Below are 16,899 nucleotides of genomic sequence, written 5' to 3' on the forward strand. Positions count from 1 at the left end.
TACCGTTTCTGACACAGATGTCACCATCCTACCTTACGGTCTGATTTCTGAGGGTTGTCTTTTGGCCCTGCTGCTTAATCCTCTCATTCCCCCGAAAGTACCGAAAGTAAAAGCAAAACAAACAAACAAAAATCTGATGCATCTGGAAGCCTTATCTGGATTTAGGCATAAATAAGGGCTTGGAAGAATGATTCACTCTGTTATCTGACCTTAGCTAGTGACTAACTAGCACAGAGATCAGGTTGCTACTAATAAAGACTGGCAAGACCCCTGGGTCAGGATACATATTTGCCAGGCAAGTTTTCTCTCCTAACTCATCTTTATTTAGCCCTCTCATAATACACAGCTCAAATACCACTTATTCTGTATATCCTTGCCACATATTCATAACTACATTTAGTGTCTCCCTTTTTTGAACCACTTCACATCTACCTCACTTACACTCTGTATTGGAATACTATTCTACTTGTTTTACTTCCCTATTAAAATGCATATTCTTGAGGGTTGTTGTATCATCTTTGTACCAGTTCAGTGCCTTATGTAGTATATTGCGTGGGTACTTAGTGGGTTACAAGTAAATATTCACTCACTGAATGAACTAGAAAGACATTTTTTAGAATCTGACCTGAGAGTATGAAACTCCATGACTTGTTTGTGTACCCCATTTAAAAAATTAGATAAAAATATGAAAGCCATTTCTTTGACCTATTATTCCAGGATAAGAGTGGAGACCCAAAATGGTATGCTCTCTGAGTATCCTTTGTGTCACCCACTCACTCTTCAGTCTTCCAGTGGGTGCCTTTTTTATAGCTCTCAGTAGACAATTGCACACTTCATTAGGAGCAGCCAAAATGAAGGTGGATGAAGTGAGAGGCCTGACTCATACTGCCTTTCTGTTTGATTTTAGTAGAGAATTCTATAGGCTTAGCTCCAGAACACACAAGCATTGCAGCAGAGGAAGACATTCATCTCCTTACTCTCTATTGTTAGTGTTGAAATGGCTTACTTTTCCTAGCATTTAAGTACTACAGTGATGGATGTTTCCCAAACGTACAGCCATCTCGATGTCATAGACAGAATTTTGTCTCTCTTTTGGAAAAAAAGTTAAAATTTCCTAGAAGAATATTGGTCTTTCAAAGCCACCCTTCAGTGAGCATTTAATTAAAAGTTGTCTCACAGTTTGTCTGTGGCTCCTAGGAACAGGGCTATATTAGCATTTCCACAGACTCTGTTTACACTGAGCTCACTAAGACAAAAACTTCACCAATTTCATAATCTTCCACAGCTTCTAAAATAATCTTCTTCTGAACAAGATGAATCATTCTTGACAAATCAAATCCTTCTCTTTTTCTCTCTCTTCCCAATCTTGCTCCTTTAAGCCTAGAAACCTATTAAGTACTGTACTCAAGAATATAAAGTCCTGTCTCTTCTCCATTTCTTGTTATTTTCTTCCCTTACTGAAGTCTGCTGAATAAATAAATTCTGTCTACCACAAACTTATAGATATGGTTTAAAAAAAAAAACCCTATACTTGGAGTATACTGCTTAGTCATTGTGGAGGACGTAGTTTGAGTACGGAGAATCCTTTTGTGAAATTAATGTGGGAAGAGTAGTGATGAAAATCAGCAAGACTGGAGTTGGCAGGCAGGGCTGTTTGGCAGAAGAATGCTATTAAAGGAGACTGAAGACTTAGGTTCAAGTCTCTTTTCTCCTACTAAAAAATAAGGCAAATTTTAAAACCACTTTGCACTTCTGTTTTTCATCTTTTAAAAAAGTGATCCAATTCTTTGCTCACTGCACAAATATTTGTTCCACAGTTTGAATGATGTTATTTTCCACGTCCCTTCAGGCATAAAATTTTATATCAACTATACCAATGAGATCTCTTATTAAACAAGATGTGAGATAAAACTGATACTCACATGAAAACCTGATTAACGGATATCTTAAGTTGAAAGGCAAATCTGAAAAGAAAATCCTTTTTTGTCATATCTTCTTATTTTCTTTTTCTAGTTCTCTATTTCCAGTCCCGTTTTTCTTTCCCTAGCCTCTCGATCATGCCAGTAATGTTGGTATGCTGACCTCCACACTCTACTACTAAGTATCTGTTTGACCCCATTAATTCTCTAATGCTCTTAGTTCCTCCATAGTTCCTGTCATCTAAAGATATTTAATTTATTTTAATGACTTTCTCCTCCACTCCTACACACACACACACACACACACTCCTACTACAGTCCCCATTTTTTAAGCCCTGATGCTAAGGAGGGATGATGCTAGATAAGAGCCAGATGCCCTAGCTAATGGCAAGTGGTGAGGAAGGCGAAGGCGAGGAATAAGATCGAAAGCTTGCTGGCGGGCTGCTTTTATGCAGATTTCGATTGTACTTTTCTGAGAGCGATGCTACAGAATTCGCAAGATTTGCTGTTGACTTGGGGGTGTGGAGCACATTTGCAGAACAGTTTGGGCATTTATAATCTCAAAACAGCAGTTAATAAGACCTGGCTCTCAGGCATCAAGATATATATTTAATACCAACTCTTGCTGAAATTTCTCAAAAAGGAAATATCACCTACTTGAGAATAGAGGACACTTTCTCTGAATCATTCTAAGAATAAAAATAAAAAAATATTTATTTTGAGAAATTCACAGACCTACTGGACTGGGAAGAGAAATGTATCTTTTGCATTTGGAAAATGTTGAGTTATCAGTAGAGACTTGGTCCCCTGTTCCTGTGTTATGAAGAGCCAGGATTTTGGGGTTTAGTCGTGTTCATTAGATGCCTCACTGAAACTATGACCTTCTACCTTACTTTGACAATAATGTTTCACTGGGTCTTTAAATAGGCTATTAAATTAGCCTACATTTATTCATGGTAACTTATTTCTCCTAGTCTTTTATTTCCCACTGTGAAATTTTTGCTAGCATGATTAATGTTTTTGAGCTCTTCAAAAGATCTTATAGAGGAAATCACAAATTATTATTGATTCCTCATTTGAATTCACACTGTATTCATTTGGGTCATTGTTTCATGTAGTATTATTATGTATTATTGTGTCAGAGCTTGTTAGTAGGCCATACACAAGGTAGTGATCAATAGTTCAATGTCAGCCTTGGAGGGTATATTGAATAAATTTTTTCCATAAGTCAGCATTGGTCTTAGATTCTAATTAACATTTTCAGTGTTGATTTGAAGTATGGAATAGGGAGTAAGCTTATTAAATATGCAGATTACTCTATATTGAGTAGGGGTGATTATTGACTAGAACTACACTGTAAGAATGTATAAAGACCTTTACAAATAAAACAAGATATTTAGAAGTACGATGAAATTTAATAGGGACAAATATGTGATAATTCACTTAGAGATGGAAAAAACAATCTGTGTGTGTATATTTGTGTATGTCTGCGATAATTTCAGCATAAACCATCTGTCAATTATAAATTTGAAATATAGCATTAGTGTTTATTTTTTAAATGACCCTGCTGCATGTAAGTTGTTCAAATCTTGTGAAGATTACCATGACCTACTTAGAAGGTTCACAAATTATGCAAAAACTAAAATACAAGAGAAAAAAATGGTTTAGTTAATAACAGTCTAAAAATGGAAGTAGCTTATCTTATAGATAACAACTAAAATAACTTAGTATTTAATTTGACAAAGAGAAGGCTAAAGGAGGAAAATGAAAAAGAAATGTTTTATTACATAGAGAAATATTATACTAGAGGTGCTATGCAGTCATTGTCCATTTTCATTGAGAACAAAGTAGTGTTTTCTGTGAAATAGGAGATTTGGGGGCTAAGCACAAGTAGGGACTCCCTTGGTTAAGTTTTCCAAGTCACTAAAGTACCTTATTAAAACAAAATATGAAATCAGTTTTAGGGACTGGTTTATGTGCCTTAAGGTACCTAATCATATTATGTAATGCCTCTGGTAACTCTTTCAACTCTCTGGTGTTACGATTATTTTAGTATGTTTTTGTTAACACCATTCAAAAATCTGAAAAAGACAACCCTATCAAAAAGTGGGTGAAGGATATGAACAGACACTCCTCAAAAGAGGACATTTATGCAGCCAACAGACACATGAAAAAATGCTCATCATCACTGACCATCAGAAAAATGCAAATCAAAATCACAATGAGATACCATCTCACACCAGTTAGAATGGCGATCATTAAAAAGTCAGGAAACAACAGGTGCTGGAGAGGATGTGGAGAAATAGGAACACTTTCACACTGTTGGTGGGACTGTAAACTAGTTCAGCCATTGTGGAAGACAGTGTGGCGATTCCTCAAGAATCTAGAACTAGAAATACCATTTGACCCAGCCATCCCATTACTGGGTATATACCCAAAGGATTATAAATCATGCTGCTATAAAGACATATGTGTACGTATGTTTATTGCAGCACTATTCACAATAGCAGAGACTTGGAACCAACCCAAATGTTCATCAATGGTAGACTGGATTAAGAAAATATGGCACATATACACCATGGAATACTATGTAGCCATGAAAAAGGATGAGTTCATGTCCTTTGTAGGGACATGGATGAAGCTGGAAACCATCATTCGAGCAAACTATCGCAGGGACAGAAAGCCAAACACCACATGTTCTCACTCATAGGTGGGAACTGAACAAAGAGAACACTTGGACACAGGGAGGGGAACATCATACACTGGGGCCTGTTGTGGGGTGGGGGAGGGGGGAGGGATAACATTTGAAGATATACCTAATGTAAATGACGAGTTAATGGGTGCAGCACACCAATATGGCACATGTATACATATGTAACAAACCTGCACGTTGTGCACACGTACAAACTTAAAGTATAATAAAAAAAAAAAATCTGATCCTTCCAGGGAAATTAATGGGAATTAGTGAAGTCCTTCCTGAATGTTCAAGAATATAGGAATATGAAAATCCCCTATTTCACTGCTGAAATCTATTGCATTATTTGAGGATATCCTCTTAACATAAATTTTACAATCAGCCTATAATCAGTGGTAACATAGTTAAATGCTGGCCATAAAATTTAGAATAATTTCATATTTCTTCCTAATTCTTTGAGATAAATAAGTATTGCAGCTTTTTCATGATATATAAAAAAGAAGTTGCACATACTTTGTGCCATGCACAGGAAAAATGTAGGGTAATTGAATGTACAGAACACTAGGACATTTTATAGTGAAGATTTGCTTAATAATTTATATATTATGTATCTTATGTATCATACACATATATTAAATATATCTAAAATAGCCTTTCATGGTATATACATGTATATTTATTTTATAACGCATTTATTATCAAATATTAATATGTACCAAATATTTGTTTATTTAATAGCCATTTAAAATAGAGAAAAGGGTCATAAACGATACTTCTGTCAACACTGTCAGAGTTTTGAGGTTTGTGGTAGAAAAATACAGTATCTGCCACATTTCAGGGTTCATGATGTGACACAATTAGTTTCTAGCTTGTAATGTGGGTCAAGAAGTCAGACAAGCCAGTCAGATTTTCAGATGACTATTCTCTTGCATCTGTATGACACCATCATTTTGGAGAGAGTTTAACAATCATTTTTATTGGTTATAGCCAACAGCAGTAAGACATGCAGCATTTCCATCTTTCCTTAGATTCTCTAAAATGGCCTGCCATGTCCACAAATCTGAATTAACTCCTAAGTTTGTATGGAAAGTGCAGATCTTTTTAATGCAAGGCGATGTTCCCCTAAGTAGTCCATGACATCCACCCTTCCCAAGGGCATCTACTTTACATAAACTTACAATTTTACCTGTGACCATCCTGTCTTTACCACTTTGTGGGTGGGGCTGCCTCAGACTACTTTTGTTGGAAGAGAGTGCAGAAAATATTCCCAAGTCTGTCAGGATAGACTTCAGTGTCATCTGCTGGGCTGTAATCCCCGCACTTTGTAATCTAATCGACCACAGGAGGACCGTGTTCTAACAGGTAGAGGTGCCCTTCTTATGAATCTTGCTGCACACCTTTCCTAGATCAAACACATTTTACATTCTGGTGACTCTTTAAACAGTTCTAAAAAGTAAAAATGAAATAGACATTCTAAGGAGTTCAAAGCAGAAGGACCTGAAGCTGTCTTTTATCTAATGTATTCTGTTGTGCCACATGAGAAGGGTTACGGGGAAGAGGAAAGACTCAGGACAGGAGTGGGGAAAGGGACAGAATGGAAGGACTAGAAAAGGCTGCATCATTTAGACCTTATTCAAGCATTCCACATGGAGGTGCTCATCTTCTGACCCTCTGTAAATCTCTAACCCTCTTTTGTTCCTCTTATGGCACCCTCTCCATCTGGAAGGCTTCATTTGAGACATTCTATTTCCAAAATGGAGTCCTAACCCTCTGCCGTGCATGGTATCATTCTACCGTGGTGGTCTCAGACCTCAGCTTGTTCTTTCAAAGGCTTCTGCTCTGTTGAGGAGGAAAAGACTCTGGCATCATAATAGGAAGGAAGACACAAGCACTTTGGTGCTGGTACTTTCCTTCATTAGAGATTGCTGTCTCTGGGTTCCTTAGGCAATACAATCTAATCTTCTATGAGAGAACCCTATGTCTTCCGTTAACATGACTTTGACATTAATCTTTTTTAAAATAAGAAACTTAGAGCTATTAGGCTAAAAACTCTTTCCTGAGCCTACTTTCATTAGATAAGGACACCCCTTCAGGCACTAAAAATAGCTTTTACAGAGCTCTAAATTATGGACCAAGCCACCTTGAAAATATCAGGAGTCCTTTTTATCCTACCATATACTCTTGATATCTTTATATTTCATCAGACTTTACAAACTTGTGTCTGAGGTAATTAAGAAAACTGCACTAAGGAAAGGAGCTACTAAGATGGGAATGTGGCTTCTCAAAGAACAAGTGGCCATTGGCTATGCCACAAATCGGAAGGTGGAAGGCTTATTCCATTTGTCCATACATAGAGCATACATACTCTCCTTCCTCCTCTTTACCTAAATATTCAACCAGGAAAAACAATCCTAAAATTTAATTTTCTGTAGTAATCCTCAACATTGCCAAAGGTGACTGTCCTCGACTTGTTCTGCGGCTTGTCTCTTCTTTAGCTACTAAAATCATGAATTCTTTTATATATTTATAAACATTTCAATTAAGCAATTTTCTTCACCGTTTCGGTTTGCTTCCAATATTTCAGTGAACAAATCACTCAGTTCATGTACTCCTTATCTTTTCTGTCTGCACTGCTCAGATAAGTAACTTTTTCAGGAACAAACATTCTACTTTGTACCAGGCCCTATGTCTACCAGAATCACGGACAATACCCTCAGCTTTTCAAAATACATTTTTTGATCCTAATTGTTTGGGTTTTCTTTTTATTTGCCTTGCCTCTGAATTTATTTATTTTACATATGTGGCAAAATATTGTGACAGGCAATTCACTGGAGGTTTGATAAAACTTTCCCAGCTGATTGTCACAGAGGAAATTGCCAAATATTTCTTTAAAAATGTTTTAGATTTTTTATTTATTTATTTATGTTTTTGATGGAGTCTTGCTCTGTCGCCAGGCTGGAGTGCAGTGGTGTGATCTCGGCTCACTGCAGCCTCCACATCTGGGCTCAAGCGATTCTCCTGCCTCAGCCTCCCAAGTAGTTGGGACTACCGATGCCCACCACCACACCCAGCTAAGGTTTTATATTTTAGTAGAGACAGGGTTTCACCATGTTGGCCAGGATACTCTCTGTATCCTGACCTCGTGATCTGCCCGCCTCGGCCTCCCAAAGGGCTGGGATTACAGGTATGAGCCACCGCGCCCGGCCTCGTTTTTATTTTTTAACTAGAAATACTTCTGGCCGTGATTAGTCAGCTATAGAATGGTTAGTAATATATAGTTAAAATGCTGTTATTATGCCATGCTAGTTTCAGGGGAATGCTTACTTCCCAAAATGAAATATCTTTCTAGTAAAGAAGACCACCATAAAACAAGTAAGCTTCATTGATTGCTGACTGTTTTCCAGACCCTGGATTAGGTCTGGATTTCAAAGATCAAGTTTTTTAAAAATCATGGGAACCAGCAATCTATATTCTAATGAGGTAAATAAACAAATACAATTCCTAAACACAATGCTGAAATATGAACATATTCCAAGTGTTAGAAGAGCACTGAAGAGAGTGAAGTTTCATGTTGAAAGGAAGGAATTCTCCATGTAGACAAAGAGGCATCTTATGCCAAGAAGACATCTACCAAGACATGCACCTGTGATACAGCCAGGAATGAAGAAATGGTGTTTGGCTTATACTGTGAATATGAATAAGTCAAAAGGTTGTTTCTGAGAATAGAAAAAGAGAAGACTTAAGCCAAATTTTTGAAGGAACTTGAAGGCTAAGGAGTTTAAACTGTTTTCGAAGGGCAGTGACGTACACAGGCAATACTTAAACAAGGCAGCAGTATGATCAGATCTGCATATCAGAAAGAACAGTTTAGCTGTGCTAAAGAATGGATTAGTGGTGAGTGAGAACAGAGATAGGGAAAAGGTTTAAAAATAATAGTCTAGGTAGAAATGACAAGGCTATTAGACATGGAAAGGCAAAGATGGTGACAGAATTACAAAATTTAGGAGGTAAAATGTACAGGACTTGATGACAGAGTAGATGAGGTGGAGTAGTTAAAGAGCCACAGGTAAGGAAGGGGATTAGCTGAGAATGAATCCAATTGATAGGAAATAAGGATACAGCAATTCCAGAAACTGTAATAGAGAACAAAGTAATAGTAATCATCATCATAACATCAATAATTGTAACTACTGGTAATTGAGTGCTCATAGAGAGCTAATTACTAAGAAAAGTGTCTTATAAACAATATCTAATTCAAACCTCTAGATACCTTAATATGAAAGTATTAGTTCTCCTGCTCAATAGAGAAAGAAATTGCATTTTGGAGAAGTTTAAATAATTTTCTCAAAGATTGAAACACAAATATTTATGTTTTCACAATTCATGCTTTTAGAAACGAAGAGTTTGCCCAGTGCTAGGCTGTTGGCAGTACCTCTTAGGGGTGCCCTGCCTTACCAAGCACCCCAATCCATTTTTTAACACTTTGACTTGCTTCTTGGGTCTGAACAACACTAATTCTCACCCTCCCGGCATATTAGTTGTTCCTTTAAGTGCTACATTTTGGATCACTTTTTGTGCTGGAAAACTTGTCACTGCACTTCAGAGGACAGCTCTCAGCTGCTACAACAAATGGACAGGCAGGTTCTTTACATGGTTGCTAATGAGCTCTCAGGGCTGTGACAATATCTGTCCTTTGACAGTTGCTGAAATCAGCATCCAAAGGAGAAAACTGGGAAGAAAATCGGAGGGAACCTAAACTGAGTTGGAGGATGCTTGTCATATACCTCTATTTGTCTCTTTTCCACTGTTAGCCCTTTTGCCTGAAGCATCTGGTACCTATCCTATCAGCCATGTTCCATTTTTTTTCCCTGTGAAGGGAAATCTCCTCTGATGTGATAACTTAAGTTGACTTGTTCCATCCCATGGAAAATGGGATTAGATTTACAATTCCCCAAAGCCAGGCTGGCAGGTCACTCTTGTCAGTTGTTGGTGAGCATTCCACACAACCAGGCTAAATGTAGTTTTTAATCTTAGAAGACAAAGAAAATGGAGATGAGGCAGAGAGGTTTATGAGAGTTATTTAAGTTTTATGTGGATAGTAACATCTATTCTCTTGTTAAAGGAAAATAGGAAAAAAATATGAGTGAAAGTTTACCACAGAGGGATTAGGCATTAGATTAAAAAAAAACTAGTTGACAGTTTTAGAGATGTGTTTTTAGCAATGTATTTAATATTACCTTATTTCGTTAATATAAAGTTGTATAAATGTCCCAAAGAGTTTACTATGAAGAAATTAATGACCATTTAGTATCATAGAGTCACACAATCTCATACTTGGAAGGGAAATCATGTATTATTTATTCCATTTCAATGCATGAATTCTTCTTCAACAGTACTTATAAAGAATCACCTGACTCTGCCGGGGGGTGGGGGTAAATTCCACAAAAAAATACCAGTAGAAATCATTCAATAGGATATTATGGAAGGAGGAATCATCAACATAAAAATATATAAAAACAGTAGAAACCTGATCAAGTAGTGATTTGACAGATATGCTTGACTTTAAAATCTAACCTACTCAGTGGTAAAGCTATTGCTATCAGATATACCTAATAGTAGGCTATCAAATATTAAATAATTAATTCAATTTTATTGTTTTTATTTTTTATTTTTCTTTGAGAGGGAGTCTCGGTCTGTTGCCCAAACTGCTGGAGTGCAGTGGCACAGTCTTGGCTCACTGCAACTTCTGCCTCTTGGGTTCAAGTAATTCCCCTGCCTCAGCCTCGTGAGTAGCTGGGATTACAGGTGTGCACCACCATGCCCGGCTAAGTTTTGTATTTTTAGTAGAGACAGGGTTTCACCATGTTGGCCAGGCTGGTCTCAATCTCCTGATCTCAAGTGATCTGCCTTCTTCAGCATCCCAAAGTGCTGGGATTACAGGCATGAGCCACTGTGCCTGGCTCCAAACTAATTTTAAATGCTTGAAAAGGGTTTCAGTGTTTGTTATTCTCATGGAAAGAATTTTACAGAAACCTAAACCACTCAAATTTTAAAAATTTATTTTCACAGAATTGCCCTAAATTACACAGTTCATCAGTGTATGTACTGTTCATACAAATAACTAAATATAACTTACTTGTAAGCTCTCAGTATTGTTTAGTACCCATAGTTTGATGCTAGTCTGATTGGAGAACAGTAGCAGGAATAAAATAATAATCTCAGTCAGGTGTCAAGAAGATAAGGCTGATTAGAGCAGCAAAGCATTTCTTTTATCGTCTACCACTTATAGCTATGGACACTCATTTTTTTACTTTGTGCATGAGTGAGAGTGTGGGTTTGAGAGAAGAGAGCTAAGGTTTAATGGGTTCTCAGAGGGAGCATTCACTGACTTTTACGTGAGTATATGTGGTTAGGTAGACAAACGTAGTATGAGTTACACATACTAATACTATGTTCACAGATAGCGCTTCTCTGGAGTATCTGGAGTACTCTAGATTTTCCCATTCCTTTTTTTTTTTTTTTGAGATGGAGTTTTGCTCTTGTCACCCAGGCTGGAGTGCAATGGTGCAATCTCAGCTCACTGTAACTTCTGTCTCTCAGGTTCAAGCAATTTTCCTGCCTCAGCCTCCCGAGTAGCTGAGATTACAGATCCCTGCCACCACATATAGTTTTTGTTGTTGTTGTTGTTAATAGAAACAAGGTTTCACCATGTTGACCAGGCTGATCTCAAGTTCCTGACCTCAGGTGATCCACCTGCGTTGGCCTCCCAAAGTGCTGGGATTACAAGCGAGAGCCACCGCACCCAGCTGATTTTCCCATTCCTTCTGTCATCTGAGAAAATGTCTATTGTTAAAAAAGAAATGTCAGTATTTGCCATGGTAAATTAATGTATATATTAGGTGCCTATTAGTGATTCTATGATAGTTTTACATTTTACAACAACGATTGGGCATGTCTAAATATTATGCACTCAGATTTTGACCTTCAGATACAAGTTTTTGAAGATTACCATTTGTTGAATAACGTACTATATTTCCTTTAGAGGCTTGTAATATAGGCTACAGCATTTCTGCTAATCTTGTTCGAAACTCTTCTTAGTATGAAAAAGACAAAGCGACCACTTGTAATAGTTACTCCCTTTCTATGTTGGGCTCCTGAAATGGCCTTTTCATTCTGTAATAAGTTATTTGTGTTCACTTCATTTTGCTTCAGTCATTTTACTTTTGTCATCTTTGGTGCTATCGTAGTGTACTATGATGGAACATGCTGAATCAGAAAACCTGTAATTTTTTTTGCAAACATGTCTCAAGGCAAACTTATAAGTTGCACTTGATATCACAAACTACTGGAGAGAACATGCCTTTGTTCTAAATTACAAAATGCTCTGCTATTCTAAACGTGAAGTATGTTGAATATAAACTGCCTTTTTTGTAACACCAGGAGCTTCACATAGGCAATATATTAAGATACTCCTCTAAAAATGTATTGTGTACAAAACAACTTCGCCAGCTAAACTGTATTAAAACTTAGATTTTCAGGCTGTAAAGCTAATATTTAAGGTGAAGCTATGTCACAAAAACCTGATCATATTAAAGATCTTAACATTTGATTTCAGTTTTCTTTTCATGGAAGGATAAGAAGGAGCACTAACTTATTTAGCAGCATTTAGCCAGGGTGACTATTTGGGCAAACCATTTATATATGTAAATGAAGGCACTGAAAAAAAAAATTGTGCTAAACTGTGATCTCACCTCCATTAAATTAAAACCTTCTGCTGGTTATAGTTGAGTTTGATTGCTAGTACTGCCAGACAGCCAAGGGCCCAACCTTGTACTGGTAGGGTGTCTGGTGACCTGCAATATGTGCTCTCTCTATCCATAGACCTGCAGGTTCTAGATGGTACTCTGTATAACCATCTGGTCTTCACCTTTGTATTTATAGAAACTGAACAAATGAGTATTGTTATAACCTGTGCAGATATGTTCCGTTTCTTCTTCCTGTGTTACCACTTTTTGGTATCCTCCACTAAACAGGGATATATGTTTAAAATGTTCATGTTTATAATACAGTTTTATTGATACTACTGAAAACAGCAGTAAATTGCTCTCTGGAAACAAAATTTTTATTGTTATAATATACCAAGATAATTATAATATGTCCTGCAAGTAAATGTCCACTCACTTTGTTATTTAGTTGCATCCTAACTATATATGGCTCATTTTATTATTGCTTTTGCCCTCAATTATTCATCTACATTATCACTTTAGTTTATCTTTTACAAATGGTAGAATTCATTCAATAGTTTAGAATATTCCAGAAAATTCCAGAATTACACTTTCTCTTCAAATAGGATGATTTAAATGCATTATTTTATGCAACAGATGTGTAGAGCAAAAAGGAATTATCATAGTAGTTTCCATGGAGTAAATAATATACATCAACAAAACAAAACTCAATAAAATGCAGATTAAATTTTGCTGAAAGTTACTATTAGAAATTGGCACAAATATTCCTCTAACAAACATGGCCCATAATGTATTGTTTCCAACACAATTTTGTACACGATGGAGATTGGTGAACTGCAAGAATATTCCCAGTGCCTTTGCCCAATGCTAGTGTTGGTTGCAAAGATCCTCAGGAAATCATTAGCAAACTCTATCTAGAAACACACCAAAAGTTCAGAGGTATACATTACATGAGATTCATGGCTCATGGTTGTAGTGTTCTGTGTGCATTCATTCTTGTTTTAAGTATGGTATAGTGTTTCAAAGCATCTGTTCCCATTCCCAAAAGTTAGTGAGTTGTAACTGTGCCAGCATCTGATTTTAACAGTATGCCAAAGGCACAGTATTTGTTCTTAAATGTCAGTCATTAGAGTTGGGCACCTACACAAATTCAGTGAGTTCCAGTGGAATGATAACTGGTTCTTTAAGCTGGAAAATATAGAGGGACTCAAACTCAAATGGAGGGAAATCGACCACCAATTTAGAGACAGATAACCTGGGACAAGTAGATGCTATCTGTAACTCAAAAGATTGACTTAAAAATCTTGAAGTGTTATTCTGAATATGTTTTCAGCTTTCCAGAAACATGAAATATGTTCTCATCCAAATAGAAAGCGCTCCCCGCACCTCCACACTACACACGCACGCGCGCGCACACACACACACACACACACACACACAGTGCTAAAGCAAATATAGCAAAAGAAATATAGAAATAAGAACCAGCTGAGTAGGTTGCAAAAATTTTCTCCCATTCAAAGGGCTAATATCCAGAATCTACAAAGAACTCAAACAAATATACAAGAAAAAAACAAACAACCCCATCAAAAAGTGGGGAAAGGATATGAACAGACATTTCTCAAAAGAAGACATCCATACAGCCAACAGACACATGAAAAAATGCTCGTCATCACTCGCCATCAGAGAAATGCAAATCAAAACCACAATGAGATACCATCTCACACCAGTTAGAATGGCAATCATTAAGAAGTCAGGAAACAATAGATGTTGGAGAGGATGTGGAGAAATAGGAACACTTTTACACTGTTGGTGGGATTGTAAACTAGTTCAACCATTATGGAAAACAGTATGGCGATTCCTCAAGGATCTAGAACTAGATGTACCATATGACCCAGCCATCCCACTACTGGGTATATACCCAAAGGATTATAAATTACTCTACTACAAAGACACATGCACACGTATGTTATTGCGGCACTATTCACAATAGCAAAGACTTGGAATCAACCCAAATGTCCATCTGTGACAGACTGGATTAAGAAAATGTGGCACATATACACCATGGAATACTATGCAACCATCAAAAGGATGAGTTTGCGTCCTTTGTAGGGACATGGATGCAGCTGGAAACCATCATTCTTAGCAAACTATCACAAGAAGAGAAAACCAAACACCGCATGTTCTCACTCATAGGTGGGAACTGAACAATGAGATCACTTGGACTCGGGAAGGGGAACATCACACACTGGGGCCTATCAGGGGGAGGGGGGGGAGGAGGGAGGGATTGCATTGGGGAGTTATACATGATATAAACGTTATGCACATGTACCCTAGAACTTAAAGTATAATAAAAAAAAATAAAAAATAAAAATAAAAAAAAGAACCAGCATCTTGCATTGGAAATACTGTGGTCTTTGGGGCTGGACAGACCCACATTTGAATTCTAGCTCTCGCACTCACTGACTATGCCACACTGATCAAGTCACTTACTCTCTCAACCTAAGTCTCCTCATCCATAAAGTAGGTCAAATAATGATTTATGTGAGGCATTTCTGTGAGGATAATGTATATCACTTGTCCGATATGTATGTATTCAATAAATAATGACTATCATAACTACTAATTTTTAAGACTACATTTGACCTCAAAGCATGTTGTTTATGTAAATTCTATAATTTAAAAAAATAAGCCTTGCTACCTAAAGAAATGTAGAACTAATGCTTATAACATATTGAAATTTTTTTAAAATTACTAAATTAGCATATGATGATCTAGAGTCTAATTTAACTTGTCTTTGATGGAATTGCTAGCTTTTTCCCCCATGAAGCTTCACAAAGCAAGCATTGCATTACCACTAGAAATTTTTACTTTTCCTTCAATAATAACTTTGTGTTCTCATAATTTGTATAAATGCCATATACCCTAACAGCAGTTTTTTCTTACACATTGTATCCTAATATTAGGAAACAACAAAATAAGAAGAGCACTTTGATATATGTTTGCACACATATTGCCTTTTTGTTTTCTTTTAATTTTATTCCCACTTGAAAATACTCAGTACTGTCTCTTGTGTCTCTCTTCTCTCCCAATAATCAAGGTCTCTCCAGGACCTTTCCAAGCAAACAGAAATCCCTTACGGCACAGTCCTAGACTCTGCAGTATATGAGCACGTCCGCATGAAAGGACTGAATCCTTTTGAGAGGGACAGCATGTATTCCCAAATGTGGCGAATGATCAACCGAAGCAATGGATCAGAGAACAATGTTCTGGAGTCCCAAGCAGGCATTCAAAAGGTAATGTCTATGGTTCTCCATTAATAGTCCTTACCATTTTGTGTCCCATGCTGGAATTGCGAAGTTGAGATTTTTTTTTTTTTTATCTTTAATGCTGACAGAGAATTTCGTGTTAAATTACATCTTATATTGATTTAAAGAAGATTTTTTAAATGACTGATGACACCAGAAAGGGGATTCAAAGTCCTCTGTAATGTGTCTAACAGATCGGTTTCCATTTGAATTCCAAAATCAAATACACACACTGGTATTTTGTTCAGAAAAGGGTTAAGGACTTAACAAACATGAAGTCTAAAAAGGTTTTTAGAAATCCAATTCAAAATATCATTCAAGTTATCTGATTCTTTTAAATGACTCAGGGTATTTTCTACACTGCACTTGTTTTTAGATTAAACCGTTATCTTTAGTTGTGATTATGTGAAGTTATCTGGAAGTAAAAGTTAATCTTGTCAACAAATAAGGTTCCTACAGATGTCTGTTTCTATTTCCAAATGTGAATATCTTTATTTACATCTTACTTTTTCTATAACTATCTATAATAAAAAGGCATAGAAAGACTTTTTTATGTGAAAATCTTAAAGCTATTTTTACTCTGAACTGTAGTTTATAAACATATATACAGAAGCAGTTCAAACCCTATCAACCTGGATGATATATCTGACTGTTTTTTCTTAAAATTATCTGTAGTGACTAACCTAGTGAAAATTGTTGTTGACATTTAATAAATAATTACAGAATGCAGGAATGAATGTCAGTAATAGCAGCAATAGTGGTATACACTTTTTCTCTCTGACCTTCCACTGCAGAATAATTTGGACTCCAAGTCTGTGTTTCCTGTTCTAAAGGCAAACTCAATAATATCATGCTAGAGCATATTTTGATGACTATAAAAATTATTCTGTGACAGATTCCAGCATTATTCTCTGCTTTTTCATCTAGCACCCTTTATCTGCCACTGCTACTACTATGGTCCCTAGAGTCAGCCTAGTAATTCTTGCAGTCACCACATTTATATCATTGTTCTGAGAGCTGATAATGCTAGCATAAACCTTTCTCCAAGTATTAATGATGTCTTTAAGGAAGTGAATATCCTGGAGATGTTAGCAATGGCCTCTATCCTCTTTGCCCTGATTATACCCCATTTTCTGGAGCTCAGTTATTGATTCTAAAATATTTCTTGGCTTTCTCAAGAGAACCATTGGCTCCTGGAGTTTCAGCATGGTTCTCCCAGTTAATGGGGTGTGGGG

General features: G+C 36.7%; 1 protein-coding gene across 1 annotated transcript in view; it reads left to right on the top strand.

The window, feature by feature from the left end:
- GRID2 (glutamate ionotropic receptor delta type subunit 2) overlaps positions 1-16,899 on the top strand; it is a 1,540,711-nt gene that overhangs the window by 1,283,884 nt on the left and 239,928 nt on the right. Inside the window, exon 13 of the mRNA XM_033214833.1 lies at positions 15,457-15,652. Coding sequence (XP_033070724.1) covers positions 15,457-15,652 — 196 coding nt within the window. The remainder of the gene's footprint in view (positions 1-15,456; positions 15,653-16,899) is intronic.

This window comes from Trachypithecus francoisi, unplaced genomic scaffold, assembly GCF_009764315.1.
Source record: "Trachypithecus francoisi isolate TF-2019V2 unplaced genomic scaffold, Tfra_2.0 Lachesis_group1, whole genome shotgun sequence".
NCBI lineage: Eukaryota > Metazoa > Chordata > Mammalia > Primates > Cercopithecidae > Trachypithecus > Trachypithecus francoisi.